This window comes from Typopeltis vanoorti, chromosome 15, assembly GCF_054136105.1.
Source record: "Typopeltis vanoorti isolate ZY-2024b chromosome 15, IOZ_Tvanoo_1.0, whole genome shotgun sequence".
NCBI classification, from domain to species: Eukaryota; Metazoa; Arthropoda; class Arachnida; order Uropygi; family Thelyphonidae; genus Typopeltis; species Typopeltis vanoorti.
In genome coordinates, this window is record NC_143563.1 from 83,025,097 (window position 1) to 83,041,731 (window position 16,635).

The following is a 16,635-nucleotide window of genomic DNA, read 5'->3' on the forward strand; positions in this document are numbered from 1 at the left end:
CAGCTGGGTAATCCTAATGTTAGTGTGTGTACAGAGAATGCGAGGGCTAGTGCAGACGACCTTAGGACTTCTGCACCACAATCCTAGGTTGTTCCAGCAAGCCTTGAAATGATGTTATTTCTGGTTTTAATTTTATTGGAGAGGTTGATGATGTGCCTTTTATAGGTTAGGCTTCTGTCCAGGCTCACTCCAAGGTATTTTGGGTGAGGCTCATGTTCTACCATTTTTCCACAGAAGGAAAGGTTGAGTTGTTGATTCGCCTTGCATTGTACAGTGAAATACTGAGGACACTGTTTTCGTTGGATTTGGCTTCTAGCGCCACTGCTTGAAGTACTCTTCCAGGGTGTTCAGGTCTGTATTCAAGGTTGATAAAGGAGATGGATTGATGTTAGATCGCTAGGTCATCGGCGTACATATACTTGCTTGATCTGGTATGAGGTAGATCATACACATAGATTTTAAAAAGTATAGGGGATAACACAGAGCCCTTAGAAAGACCGTTGTCTGTGGTAATTACACTGAAAGACTGTTAAATGTAACCAGCAGTGATAGAACCGTAGTAGAGAATTTCAGGAGTAATGCAAACAGAAGTAGTACATATCAATAGCTATGGTAGAAAAAGCCATGAAAAACCTGAAATATAAAAAGGCAGTTGAAATAGATGATATCTGAGCAGAAATATTCAAGTATAAAAGTTTTACAGTGACTACAATACATAACTTGGATTGTCTGGGCACATAGTTAAATTCCATCTATAAAAAAAAGGGAAATAAAACAATGTAAGAATTGCAGAAGAATTTCCCTATTGAGTTTCCTTGTAATATTTATGCAGCATAGTTGAGAAAGGACTAAGAAAACTTATACAAGTGAATCTTGGAAAAGAACAAGATGATTCAGGCCAAACAGAGGTCGTCAGGATATTTTTAATTTAAGACAAATAGTAGAGGGATCTGTAGCTATGTTTTGTAGATCTAGACAAGGCATTTGACAAGATGCCAAGAGAAAAATGGAAAGACCCACTGACAGTTCAAAAATTTTATTGAAGAACTGGAGCTTGAAGATAAACCCAGTGATGTTTTTTCCTACTAAATTGTAATGTGGCTGTCAACCAGCAATGTCTTAAGTAAGCTTTTGGATTTAGTGGAGCCTATTATTACTAATGTTCCTTAGATCCAAAATAAACTCTAAACTTGGCACTCCAGGGAAAGGACAAGATTGTTTCTGATCTTACTCAGAAAATTTTCAGCTTTCAGAATAAAATAAGTTTCCAAAGAGAGACGTTGTCAAGAAACTTAAGTTACTTTCCTAATCTCAAAAGGAGAGTAAATACATTCGCTGATATTGAAATAAAATACCACAAACTGGAAGAATACAAAGATAAATTATGACTACTTGATAATTTCCTAGACAGGTTTAAGGACTTGCAGAAGCTACAGTTCTGCTTTGGCTTTCTTGTAAATTCATTCATTGTTGATGTAATAAATGATGGTTGTTCAATTCTCCTCTAGTTACAGAAAAATCTGCTGTGGAAATGGAACTAATAGAATTACAGTTGGATCTGGGTCTAAAGAATATCCATAAATTCCAGTCCACAAGTGAATTCTGGAAGCAAGTTACAGAAATAAAATATCCTGAATTGAAGAAAACTCATCTCAGTTTTCAGCACAACAAACTGCTGTGAATCACTGTGCTCGGTAATAAAGTTTGTGAAGTTAAAGCTTTATGCGATCTTTACAAATCAATACCTGATGAAGCTAATTCATACAGCCTTGACAACATATCAGCTGGATTTTCAATGACCCACAACCAAGATGGAGAGACACACGACCTCTACTGGCAGTAAATAGCCTGATAATTGAAGCAATGTCTGTTTGTGTCATAAAAATATTATAGACTATAATTTTGTAAGATGGTATGTGATTAAAATATCTCTAATTTTATCAGTTCACATATTTTTCTCCATGTTTTGAGAAATCTTTTTTTTTTTTGAACAAATATTCACTAAGGCAAATAAATAATTAAAAATATCTGTTTTTATCCCTTTTATTTTTGACAGTCTCATTTAATATGTTAATGAAACAAAAATTTTTCTTAGATGTTTCCATAGTTCACTGCCATATTAAATACACTCAATATAGTTAAAACAATGATAATTTTAGATTTTGAAAACAATTAGTATGTGTGTACTCTGTGATTTTTGAAACTAATACAAATTAACAGTTCAGAAACTACATACTGTGCATGAATAAATATTATGTACATGCATTTCTTAATATTTATATAAAATTTTTGCAACAAAATGTGCATGTAACAATAAAACTGTGTGTGTGTGTGTGTGTGTGTAATATTTATTCATGTCTTGCAGCTCTCAAACAACTGAAATTTATCTTATGTGGTTCTCATGTTAAGCAAGTTTGGCCACTCCTGATATAGATATTAACTAATACAGTAATATAGTTAATATCAAAAATTACTTTCATCATTTTATTAATAGGGGCTTTTGTTAGCAAAAAGATTCAAAGTTAATGAATGATACTTTTATCAATGTCTCACCTTCACTTGACATAAGATGATAGCAACATCCTAAACAAACTATACTGCAAATTTCTGGATGTGCTATGAAGTGTTTCAACATTGATGGAAGGAGATCGCCACAACAATGGAGTCCTGTCATCAATACACGCTTAGTTTCCTTGTATTCACCTAAAAAAATAAAATAAAATGCATACGTACATATATATATATTACACACACACACACACACACACACACACACACACACACACACACACACACACACACACACACACACATTAATTTATTTAATTTAAAAAAAACTCCATAAAACTGTATTCATAAACAAACTTTTTTTATGAAAATGGATTCAGCACTACTAATTGCTTGATGGAACTCCTAGTGAGTTAACTGGGACACATCATAGAAGGTCTTTAGTATTTTGCATGGTGAGTAGGCTGTGCATAATTTATCGACCCTTGTATACATACACACAAAACTTAATCTTTATTCCTGTATATTTCTTAAAAAAATTCAGATCAGAGAGATGACTATGATTTTCATAAAAGAATCAAAGCATAAGGGTTTATGAACTATTGAAATGTGTTTGAAGAACAATGAATCACACTTAATATACTACAGCCAGTTTCCATCTCTTCCTCTGGAAAAATGTATAACACATTATCTGATATGTCAGGGCAGGATTTGGCTTTAATTTACATTCAAAGATACAGAGGTACCCATTTTCGCCATTATGTGTGTGTGTGTGTGTGGAGGGGATGTCTGGTGATTTTTCTTTCAGTGATGCCCTTGCCATAATTTTCTTAACAAGTGGGTTCTCATTCAGCAAGATCACTTTAGGAGTTGTTTCAGAAGTCAGAGCACTACAGAGAAAAGTACTCATGATTAAAATGTGTGGGTATGCTAAAATTAAAGAATGGTGGGATGGACACATAGGTTTGTTACGATATAAAGAATAGTAACATTTTTGTCTATACCAGCATAAGTGTAAAATAGGAAGGAAGCAAGGAACATTTTCTCTATTGGCTTTTCACCTGTGGCATGGATGATGAGAAATAGCAGTATGTTTATATGTTGAATGTCTTATTTCTGTTATCAGGTTATATATCTACAGGGTGGCACAAAATGTACCTACCAAGTTTAAATCCACTGAGGGAACCGTGTCTGCACTGAGGTAAAACTTGTTTGAAAACAATTTCATTCCTTTCCTTCAGAGCTTCTATGGTTCTGGCCTCACAGGTCACTTTTTCATGCAAGACAGCACTCGTTCCCATCGCACAGAATCCATTTTCCAGCTTCTGAATGAACATTTCTGTGGATTATCCGAAGCAGTAGGAAGCAGAATTGACTGGCCACCTTATTCACTAGACCTCAATCCTTTGGTTTTTTTTTTATGGGGACTTCTCAAAGACAAAGTGCATCGGAACAATCCAAAGACTTTGGAGGAGCTAAAGTCATCTATCGAGTGTGAAATCTTGGCTATTCCAACAGACGTCCTCCACAAGGTGGTGTACAATTTTGTGATACAATTGCGGAAGATCACTGAGGTTGAAGGTAAACATGTTGAACATGTTGTAATATAAATGGCATAAGATATAGACCTTAATACACTTTGGATGAGATTCGTATGCCTCCTTGTTCAGGAATAATACAACATTAAATTTGGTAGGTACATTTTGTACCACCCTGTATGTTATCTCTAGTTGGTTGGAACTTGTAAGAGCATGACTTCTTCATTCTGAAAAATTTCAGAACGAAGAATTTCTTCTCAATGGGATTTTTTGGTTTAGTGCCAAAGATCCCCACCAACCATGGAGCTACATGCAGATGCTCACTATCCAACAAACAAATGCGTTTAGAAGGAGAAGGTCAGGGTTACCCCAGATGCTATACCAGCACTATGGCAAGTCTTAGCCTATCTCTAGATCATGGAAAAGGAGGCTTACTGCAGCACAACTGACCCTTTTAGGCAAAACCACCAGCTGTTTGCTATGTAGTGTGATCTCTGGATATCAGGAAAGGAAATCCTAGCAGTCTTGCATTACTTTGTCTTGTTTCAGCAAGACAGGCAGTCCTGGATGTACTAGCCAGGATGCTGGATCCAGTAATGGTGGTATGGAAGGTAGGAAAGTAAAAGAAAAAAAAAACTCAGTAGAAGCAGAGTGATAAATACAGAAAGAAGAGCACAGAAAAAAGAATGAAAAGGGCTAATAGCATCACTGGGAAATTTCTTCCACTACCATCAGATGCTACACAAGTGGAGGGGCTTAGGTCAGAAATAAAACATTTAATCAAAGAATGAAGGCCACAGATATAAGAGTTTCAAGAAAAATTAGGGGAGTGAACAGATGGCATCATTAGCAGAATGAAATGAAAACTGAAGATATCAGGAGGGAACATGGCACTGTTAGACATTTAGGAATATGTCAGCATAGCTAATTTCAGGTGGTATGGTCTCTTAAACAGAATGGAAGAGGAATGATTAGCAAAACAGATATTTGATGCAAGGCATGAAAAAAAAAAGACCTGGAGAAAGACCAAGATCTAGGTGGTTTGATGCAGTTAAAATACCAAAATATGAATCTAACAATATTGAGTTCCAGATGGATAACAGAATATTTGGAGGTAAATTGCCAGTAAGAATTTCGCAATAATGTAATCTTTCACGCAGTATTCTCATAATATTCGATACATCCCACTACCACCACCCTCCGAGGATATCTAGTAAGAATTTGATTATGTGATATCTGACAGATATTTTAAGAGTGATTTGGAAGAATAGAAATTCTGCTGGTTACACCTACTATCTACACAAGATCATTAAACACAGTTCCACATCTCTTCCAATAGAAGTAGAGGACTGGATAAAACTACTGCTGAGACAAACTAAGATAATGTCAAAATATTATACCCGTTAATCGGAAGTTGTCTTCAGCCAGTTTTCTGGGAGAAAAGCCTATGTTAAATCAGATCCTTCCAACTAAAGAGCAAAGCTGAATCCAGTCTTTCCAACTAAAGGAAAAATATTGATGCTTGACTTTGCATTTAAGATAGCCAGAATGTAGGAGATCTATATTTGAAGAAAGAAAGTCCTAAAGGTTCGTTATCATTTACTGAATTTAGAGAGTAACATAGGCATTAAATGAATATTTTCATGAAAGATAAATGCACAGATTTCTCATTTAAATCTGAATGAATAATGAAAGGCAATATGGGGGAAAGAAATATAAGGAAGCTGGATTTCAGTGAGGAAGAGCAGAAGTTTAGCAGATGAGTGGCTGATGATATAATTGAAGTTTCTTGAGATCAGAAGTCCTTTTTTTATTTAATTTAGAGGAAGAACTTCTGTTCTCTTTCTGTTAACAAATAAGGTTGGGTAAAATTAGTATGAGGTTACTTAAGTGTACTCAAGATAGTACATTAGGGTCTTTCAATGCATTGTTCAGGTAGTGTTTCCCCCCTCCAATATACATAATATTTGAACTTCATCTGAGCATACACTTGGCAGATGTAGCTGGCAGTAAGATTATTTGTCAAATGTTCCAAAATATTGTAATGTTTTTAATATTATGGTTTAAATGCCCTGTTAAAATGTTCTTTAAATGGAAAATAACTCTGAGATTAATAAGCAGTAAAATATAGTTCTTATCATGGAAGAAAACAATTCTACATAAATTTCTACATTTAAATAAGATAGCATTACCTTTTAATTCATCTTGATTTCCACATGGGCATTCTTTTCTAACAGGAAGATTTTTAAGGATATGCTCCAGGGAAGTAAAACTCTCATTATCAGAAGACACTTCCTGATTATAATAATGTACATTAGACTGGCATGTACCTAAATAACAAAAAAAATTATAAGATACACATAGTTCATTATAACTTTTAAAGCCAAAAAATGTACTTTCCTACATAAACCAGCACTTTTTTTGATTGAAGAGGTGAGATAACTAGTCTCATATGGAGGTGACAGGATTTTCCCTCCTGGAAGCAGCTTTTCATCCTGCAAAATAGGTAAACTGGACAAAAGAACACAGGCAATTTATATACCTAATACGCTGAGCCTTAGCTGATTCAGCCATAATTCAAATCAACCAACTAATCTACATAAACTGAGAAATGATACAACATGAAAAGCTAGCACAGATTTAAGTTTTAAGTTGGGGTTGATAGAGCAACTTCTGTGACCTCTTTTCGGATATTTTTTAAATTTCTTCTGTTCATTTCAATATTTTCTCTTATCCACAAATTCCATTCTACGCATAACTAGATACATAAAAAATAAATAAATAAAGGGATGAGATAGGAGCAATCACAAAATTTTAGCATATGAGATATCACCTGTTCATCATCATCATCAAATTCCTGCCATTTACCTCAAGGGTTGTACAGGATATGATAGTGCTACATGAAAAATTTACATCATTACTAACTTCCTATCTACAATTTTCCTCAAATCACTCTGTTACTTGTCAAGACTCCAACATTATCAGATCTTATATTTCTATCATCTAAGGCACTCTGTACCATGTCAATCCGCCTATATCTTGGTCTTCCTCTGGGTCGTTTTCCTGCCAACCTGGCAGAGAACACTTGTTTTGCTAAATTTTCCTCGCCCATTCTGTTCAAGTGACCATACCACCTGACATTAGCTTAGCTAATGCATTACAATGGATGACGACATCGTCAAGTTCTATCCTAATACCCACGTTTTTAATATGATATTGTCATTGATGCCATCTGTTCAAGCCGCTAATCTTTCTCAGCACTCTCATATCTGCAGTCTCTAGTCTTTGATCAAGTGTTTTACTTCTGACCCAGCTCTCAGATCCATAAGTTAAAACTGGTTTGAACATTAGAGAGAAATTAGTGTTCCGACTAATTTCTCTCTAATTCCATATGAATTTATTCAATTGACTTCCTACCATGCCAGCTTTCTTGATTCTGTTGTCGATTTCCATATTTAATTTACTATCTTCACTAAAAATCGCGCCTAAGTAGCTGAAATGTTTTACTTGTTCCACAGGTTCTCCATTCAAAACACAGTTGATATTTTCAACGATTCTGGCTATTTTCATTGTCTTTGTCATTGCTGACCTTCATACCATATCTATTACAACAGTTATTCATTTTAGTCAGGGAATCTTGCAATCTTGTAGCAGATTTATTTAGAAGTATAACATCGTCCGCATAAAGCAAAGAGCTAACATTAACATCTCCAATTTTGATATCATGTTTAATACCACTTTCCTTCATAATGTGATCCATATAGATAATGAATAACAGAGGGGATAATGTACATCGTTGTCTCATACCAGATTTAACATTAAACCACCTTCTGTATTTCCTTCAATTCTAACTGCTGACTTACATCTCAAATAAAGACTAAGTATTGCTTGATATAATGCCCCATTGAATAGATTCTCTCTTGGCACCTTGTCGTATGCCTTTTCCAGATCGACAAAACTTAAATACTGATCTTTGTTATATTCGAATGCTTTCTCAACTAATTGCTGTAAAGTGACGATCTGATCCTGACAGCCTCTATTTGACCTGAATCCAGCATGTTCTTCACCAAGCTTTTCTTCCACAATTCTTCACAACCGTTGCTCAAGTATACTTGCATAAATCTTGCCCGGAACACTCAGTAGGGAAATACCTCTGTAATTCTCACATTCAGTTTTATTTCCCTTTTTATATATTGGTACTATTAGAGCTCTACTCCAATCAACAGGAATTCATCCCTCTGTCCAGGCCTTCTTAACTATGCAGTGCAGCCACTGTAAGACTTCTATACCAAAATACTTCAGCATTTCTGGTTGAATATCATCTACTCCTGCTGCCTTTACACATTTCAAGCCTTTGATGGCTTTTTCTACTTCAAGTATGGATATAAATTCCTGACTGCATACCTGTTGATTGTTTTTTACCACTGTGCTATCACTGCTTGTTTCATTTAACAATTTTTCGAAGCAATTACTCAATACTTCAAGGATATCTTTCCCCCCCATTTTACAGCTCTTTCTTCCATTTCTAAGCTTCTTCAACAACCTCCAGAATATGTTACTACCTTCTTGATATTTATTTTCTATGTTCTTGCCAAAGTCCTCCAATGACTTTTGTTTAGCTAGTTTTACACAGTGTTTAGCTTTCTTACATTTGTTTCTGTATTCTCTAAGAGCACAAGCTGACTTATTTGCCAGGAAATTTTGATATGCTTTTTTCCTTTCCTTCACTGCCTCTTTAACTTCCTGTGTTCACCATGGAGTTCTGATTTTTCTATTCTTGCCACATGCCTCTCTGGCTGAATCAATCAGGGTTTTCTTCAAGGTTTGTTCTTGTTCTCAAACTCTTTCATATTTTTTTTCAATAATCTTTGTGCATTTTAGTCTATAATTCACATCTGAGAGCTGCTCAACTTTTATTCACTTTAAAACTTTCTTACATGTCATTCTTTTCAATATGAAATTCAATTTTATCCTGCTCAAGACTAAATAGTGATTGCTTCCAATTTCAAATCCTCTGGTACAATCTGGTGTCCTGCACCAGGGAGTAAAGATCACTATCAATAATAACATAGTCAATGAGACTTTTCTTGTTCCTTGCCTCTTCTCTCCATTTGAATGTGTGCACATTTTTTTGTTGGAGCATGGTGTTAGTAATAACCAGTCCATGTCCTGAGCAGAAATCCAACAGGTATTTGCAATTATTATTAGCTTAGCTCTGTTCTCGAAATTTTCCCAAAATATTTTTGTATGTCTGACAATCACTTCCTACACTGCTATTTAGATCTCCAACAAGGACCAACTTTTCCTTTTTCATTGTGTCAGTAGCTTTCTCTAGATCCTCAAAAAATTCCTCCACTTCTACCATAGTAGAGTCTTCTGTGGGACCATAAGCACAAATAAATCTCATTGTCCAGTTCCCATTCTCATATTTGCCCACATTACTCTACTTGAGACTGCCTGCCATTCAAGAAGATTAGCCTCGTATTTAGTGTTGAATACTATTGCAACCACTTCTTTCCTTTGATTTTCATTGCCTGAATATAACATTTTGTATTTATTGCTCAGAAAGATCTCGCCAGTTTTTGTCTTTTTTTTGTTTCGGTCACACCTATTATGTCAATCTGTACTTATCTAATTCCTCAGCTAGCTCCATTTCTTTGCCATTCAGGCTTCCTATGTTGATAGTACCGATCTTTAACTCTGGTGATGTTGAGTTGGGGTTTGTTTTCAGATTTGTTCCAGTAGCTGACTTTTCGCTGTTTGCCCTGGTTTCCTTGCGAAAACAACAGGGGCCTTGTTTAACCGGGCAACGCCCCAGCCGGCATGAAATTTTGTCATGTTGTACCATCATTTTTATTTTGGTTTAACAAATAAGAATACAATTTGGTCGGCTAAATTCCAAATTGCTAGCCCATCCTCGTTTGTTCAGTATCCAACAGGGTGCACTACAAGGTGAGGATTGGACATTATGTCAGAAGCGCTGGTCGGTTCTCCGCATTCCTTTAAAGGCTATGTGGAGGTCTCCTCCCAGTTATATAGCTTTGACCCTTAAGCACCTCGATATCATCTGTTTCATTCCTAAAAGTCAGATTCACGCATACACGGTATGCACTTTTAGGCAAAAATTGGACTTGATCACAGAACATCAACAAAAAAAAAAGTGGAAATCATATGAAGCTAGAAAACCAATACATGCTATTTTGTGCACAATATGATGAAGATTATTACCAAGAACAGAGATGGAATTAATGAGTACAGTGAGAAGTTAGTTAGACAGTTTTGAAGTTGGACACATTTTGAACAGCAGTTCCTTAGATTTACATACTTAAGGAAAAAACTAGAGGAATAGTGGTGATCAGTTTGGTGGAACAGTGCCCGTGAAAATACCTACACAAGAGGCAACAGCAGACACAAAATGGCTATCAGAGAGTGAGTGAAAAGAAACTGTGAGAAAGGGATCACCAGTTAACTGGACTGCATTCCTCTAGTTAGCATTAAACATTTTTAAGGAAGTTTTTGGTGCTACACAAAAAACACGAGTAGTACCATAGTAGAATCTGCAATCAGTAACATGTAGAAAGAGTATATGGAATAATCTTGAGATATTCTAGCACTATTAAGAATGATTAGAGGATAAAAATTCATTCATCCTGAGAAACAGCGAGCAGCCAGAAATATAACAAAACTTCTTTTCAGCCATTTTCTGTCCACTGCTGGACAAAAGCCTCCTCCAGTTCTTCCCACCTTTCTCTGTTCTTGGCAATGATTGACCAATTTTTCCCAACAAAATTTAACAGTTCACCACTCCACCTTCTTTCAGGAGGTCCTCTGCCTCATTTCCCTTCTTCTGGAATCCAGTTCATTACTATGGTGGTCCATCGCTCATCTTCTCTCCTGGATAGATGTCCGGCCCATTTTCATTTTAGTCACTTATGGTGAAGAATCATGTCAGTGATTCGAGTTTGGCTTCTTATGGAGGTGTTTCACTTCTTATCTTTTAATGTGATGCCTAGCATCAACCTCTCCATTTTTCTTTGAGTTGTTTATTTGCCAGTGCTTTTGTTAGCAACCAAGTTTCACAACCATATGTGATGACTGGAACACTGGTTAAATGTCTTCCTTTTCAAACAGATGAGAAATCATTTTGTTCCGAAAAATGTTTTTCATTTTTCTGAATGAGCCCCAGGCAAGTTGAACTCTCCTATTTATTTCCTTTTGGAGTCCACAGTTTAGATCAATGAGATGACCTAAGTATGTACATGAAGAGACTCTTTCCAAGAAATTGTTTTCTATTATTATGTTTTTTGGTGTTGCAAAATGATTAAACATGATTTTAGTTTTTTCTGTTTATTTTTAGACAGACTTTTCTGCTTTCATGATATAGATCTTCTATCATTATATTAAGGTCTTCTGGAGTGTTTGCAAAAATTATGATATCATCTGCATATCTTAGGTGTGTTAAGTTTCTGTTATTAATTTTTATACCAAGGTTTGTTCAGTTTATATTATTAAATATTTCTTGAAGGACTGCTGTAAAGATTTTGTGTGATAGAGAGTCTCCTTGTTGGAGACCTTTTTCAACTGCTATTTTATTGCTACTTATGTGAAGTTGGATTGTTGCTGTTGCAGTGGTATATTTCCTGGAGGAGGTCCATATATTCTCCAGGAACTCCCTGATTCTGGAGTGCTTTGATTATTGCATTAGTTTTGATGGAATCAAATGCTTTTTTCATAATCAATAAAAGCTAAACAGAGAGTAATTGGTTTTCTTCCACTTTTTCTATTATTTTTTTACTGCAGGAATATGATCAATTGTGTTAAAGCCTTTACGGAATCCTGCTTTGGTTGATTTGAGTCTAGAAGAGGGGTTAACCTGTTTGTTATTACTTTTTATGAGAATTTCGTACAGATTGGAGGGAATATTAACTGGTCTATAGTTCTTGTCCCCTTTTTTAAATAACAGTACCATCTTTGCAGTTTTCTGGTATCTTCCCCTCTTCTAGGCATAAATTTAGTAAGTTTGTGACATGGTCAATTATATTGTTTCCTTCCCATTTAATTAATTTTATGTGAATTAGGTCTTCACCAGGACATTTTCCATTTGTTTTAATGCTTGTTTTATTTCATCTGAAGTAAATGGGAGGATGAATTCCACATGTGATGGAGAAGAGTTATTTATATTTGATTTATCTATTGAAGGATTACTATAGTTTTTTTTTTTATAAAATTCTTCTAGCCTGCTTAGGATTTGTTCTTGGTTCCTTATCGTAGTTCCATTCTTATCTTTTATTACAGTTATCTGACTTTTGCCAACTGATAAATGTTTTCTTAATATTTTCATACTTTTGTTTTCGATATAAGATCTTATTTCATTTCTCATCTTTTTCCTTATTTTTGCATAGTTCTGCATATTCTATTTTAGAAATCAAGTTTTTGTCTTGTTTCATATTTCGTCTCTTTTTTAGGAACTGTAAGGTTTCCTCTGAAAGTTTATGGTCTTTTTGTTGGCTGCTGAGATTATTACTTCCGTTAGGTTTCTGCTTATTTTATTCATGTCATCATCATCATCATCATCAAATTCCTGCCGTGTACCCTCAAGGGGTGTACAGGATATGACAGTACTACATGAAAAAATTACATCATTACTAACTTCCTATCTACAATTTTCCTCCAAATCAGTCTGTTACTTGTCAAGACTCCAACATTATCAGATCTTATATTTCTATCGTCTAAGGCACTTTGTACCGTATCAATCGACCTATATCTTGGTCTTCCTCTGGGTCGTTTTCCTGCCAACCTGGCAGAGAACACTTGTTTTGCTAATCTTTCCTCTCCCATTCTATTTCAGTCACCATACCATCTGAGATTAGCTCTGCTAACGTATTCCTGGATGCTGACAATGTCAAGTTCTTTCCTAATATCCTCATTTTTAATGTGATATTGCCATTGATGCCATCTGTTCACGCCTCTAATCTTTCTCAGGACTCTCATATCTGCGGTCTCTAGTCTTTGGTCAAGTGTTTTACTTCTGACCAGCTCTCAGATCCATAAGTTAAAATTGGTTTGAACACAGTCTTGTATACAGCTAATTTAGTGTTCCGACTAATTTCTTTCTTATTCCATATGAATTTATTCAATTGACTTCCCACCATACCAGCTTTGCTGATTCTGTTGTCTATTTCTATATTTAGTTTACCATCTTCAGTAAAAATTGTGCCTAAGTAGCTGAAATGTTTTACTTGTTCCACAGGTTCTCCATTCACAACACAGTTGACATTTTCAATGATTCTGCCTATTTTCATTGTCTTTGTCTTTTTATTGCTGACCTTCATACCATATCTATTACAACAGCTATTCAATTTAGTCAGAGAATCTTGCAGACTTGTAGCGGATTTATTTAGAAGTATAACATCATCCGCATAAAGCAAAGAGCTGACATTAACATCTCCAATTTTGATATCAGGTTTAATACCACATTCCTTCATAATGTGATCCATATAGATAATGAATAACAGAGGGGATAATGTACATCCTTGTCTCACACCAGATTTAACATTAAACCATCTTCCTGTACTTCCTTCAATTCTAACTGCTGACTCACAACTCAAATAAAGACTAAGTATTGCTTGATATAATGCCCCATTGACACCATATAACTGCAGCGTATTGAATAGCTTCTCTCTTGGCACCTTGTCATATGCCTTTTCCAAATCGACAAAACGTAAATACAGATCTTTGTTATATTCCCATGCTTTCTCGACTATTCGTCGTAAAGTGAAGATCTGATCCTGACAGCCTCTATTTGGCCTGAATCCAGCTTGTTCTTCACCAAGCTTTTCTTCCACAATTCTTCTCAACCGTTTCTCAAGTATACATGCATAGATCTTGCCAGGAACACTCAGTAGGGAAATACCTCTGTAATTCAAACATTCCGTTTTATTTCCCTTTTTATATATGGGTACTATGAGAGCTCTACTCCAATCATCGGGAATTCGTCCCTCTGTCCAGGCTTTCTGAATTATGCAGTGTAGCCACTGTAAGACTCTTATACCACCATACTTCAGCATTTCTGGTCGAATATCATCTACTCCTGCTGCCTTTACACATTTCAAGCCTTTGATGACTTTTTCTACTTCAAGTATGGATATGTATTCCTGACTGCATGCCTGGTCAGTGTTTTTTTATCACTGTGCTGTCATCACTGCTTGTTTCATTTAGCAGTTTTTCAAAGTAATTACTCCATACTTCAAGGATATCTTTTTCTCCTGTTTTCATTTCACCTTTATCATCTCTAATTCCTTTTACAGCACTCTTTCCTCCATTCCTAAGCTTCTTTAACAACCTCCAGAATATTTTGCCACCTTCTTGATATTTATTTTCTATATTCTTGCCAAAGTCCTCCCATGACTTTTGTTTAGCTAGTTTTACACACTGTTTAGCTTTCTTACATTTGTCTCTGTATTCTGTAAGAGTAAAAGCTGACTTATTTGCCAGGAACTTTTGATATGCTTTCTTCTTTTCCTTCACTGCCTCTTTAACTTCCTGTGTCCACCAGGGAGTTCTGATTTTTTTATCCTTGCACACAACCTCACCACATGCCTCTCTGGCAGAATCAATCAATGTTTCCTTCAGAGTTTGCCACTGAATCACCAAGGTTTGATTCCTGTTCTCAAACTCTTTCATTTTCTTTTCAATAATATTTCTGTATTTTAGTCTACAGTTCACATCTGAGAGCTGCTCAACTTTTATTCGCTTTAAAACTTTCTTACATGTTATTCTTTTCAATATGAAATTCAATTTTATCCTGCTCAAGACTAAATAGTGATCACTTCCAATTTCAAATCCTCTGTACACTCTGGTGTCCTGCACCAGGGAGAAAACATCACTATCAACAATAACATAGTCAATGAGACTTTTCTTATTCCTAGCCTCTTCTCTCCATGTGAATTTGTGCACATTTTTATGTTGGAACATGGTGTTAGTAATAACCAGTCCATGTCCTGAGCAGAAATCCAACAGATATTTGCCATTATTATTAGCTTTGCTCTTTTCTCCAAATTTTCCCAAAATATTTTTGTATGTCTGACAATCATTTCCTACTCTACTATTTAGATCCCCAACAAGGACCAACTTTTCATTTTTCATTGTGTCAGTTGCTTTTTCTAAAGCCTCAAAAAATTCCTCCACTTCTACCTTAGTAGAACTTTCTGTGGGACCATAGGCACAAATAAGTCTCATTGTCCAGTTCCCCATTCTCATATTTGCCCACATTACTCTACTTGAGACTGACTGCCATTCAAGAAGATTAGCCTCGTATTTTGTGTTGAATACTATGGCTACTCCTTCTTTTCCTTGATTGTCATTGCCTGAATATAACATTTTGTATTTATTGCTCAGAAAGATCTCACCAGTTTTGGTCTTTTTTGTTTCAGTCACCCCTATTATGTCGATCTGGTACTTATCTAATTCCTCAGCTAGCTCCATTTCTTTGCCATTCAGGCTTCTTACGTTGATAGTACCGATCTTTAACTCTGGTGATGTTGAGTTGGGGTTTGTTTTCAGATTTGTTCCAGTAGCTGACTTTTCGCTGTTCGCCCTGGTTCCCTGGCGAAAACAACGGCGGCCTTGTTTAACCGGGTGACCCCAGCCGGCATGAAATTTTGTCATGTTGTACCATCATTTTTTATTTTGGTTTAACCAATAAGAATACAATTTGGTCGGCTAAATCCCAAATTGCCAGCCCATCCTCGTTCGTTCAGTATCAAAGTAGATACCCAACAGGGTGCACCACGAGAAGGTGAGGATTGGACATTAGGTCAGAAGCCCTGGTCGGTTCTCCGCATTCCTTTAAAGGCTATGTAGAGGTCTCCTCTCAGTTATACAGCTTTGACCCTTAAGCACCCTTCATGTCTTCATTCTTTCAAATATTTATTCATGTCTTCTTCAAATATATTTATTAATTTATTAATTCTAGCGTTTGAGTTTTTCTGCATAATCCTTCTTGTTTTCAATAGGTTTTAAGTCAAAACTTCTTGATTTTTTTTTGTTGTTTAGCCATTTTATTCTTTCCAATTTGGGATTTATTTTAATTTTGGCTCTGATTAGTTGGTGGTCGCTTCCTGTTTTACTTGATTTAGTACTGAGGTATCTTGAACTATTTCTTTATTATTACACAGTATATAATGTATTTCATTTTTTATTTCTTAATTTGGACTTCTCCATGTCCATTTTCTTTTCAGGGCTTTCTTAAAAAATGTATTCATAATATAAAACTTGCTACTGATAGAGAATTCTATAAGAGCCATTCATGAGTTACTGCTTGTACCATATAAGTATGATCATATTGTGTCTATTTGGTGAATGGGATGACCTACTTTGGCATTAAAATCACCCATTACTGTAGTAAAGTTCTGATTGCTATTAGAACAGATCATGTATAAATGCAGATGATACAAAGGAAATGCTCTGATCTAGATCCCAAGAAGTATTGTCCACTGGGTAGACAGTATTCTTAGTAATTGGTCAGTGCCATGTATAGGCAAGTGTCCGCGCGGTTAGCCTAGTGGCTTTGCGCTTCGCAACCATATGC

General features: G+C 35.6%; 1 protein-coding gene across 4 annotated transcripts in view; it reads right to left on the reverse strand.

Moving 5' to 3' along the window:
* The window catches only part of LOC150098935 (methyltransferase-like protein 25B), a 176,423-nt gene that overhangs the window by 67,983 nt on the left and 91,805 nt on the right, over positions 1 to 16,635 (reverse strand). For 3 of the 4 annotated variants that reach the window (XM_090405564.1, XM_090405565.1, XM_090405563.1), the window contains 2 exons: positions 6,239 to 6,376; positions 2,554 to 2,703 (listed from right to left, as the gene is read on the reverse strand). In XM_090405564.1, the coding sequence (XP_090261690.1) occupies positions 2,554 to 2,703; positions 6,239 to 6,376 (288 nt within the window). The remainder of the gene's footprint in view (positions 1 to 2,553; positions 2,704 to 6,238; positions 6,377 to 16,635) is intronic. The other variant, XM_090405566.1, reaches the window with a different exon arrangement.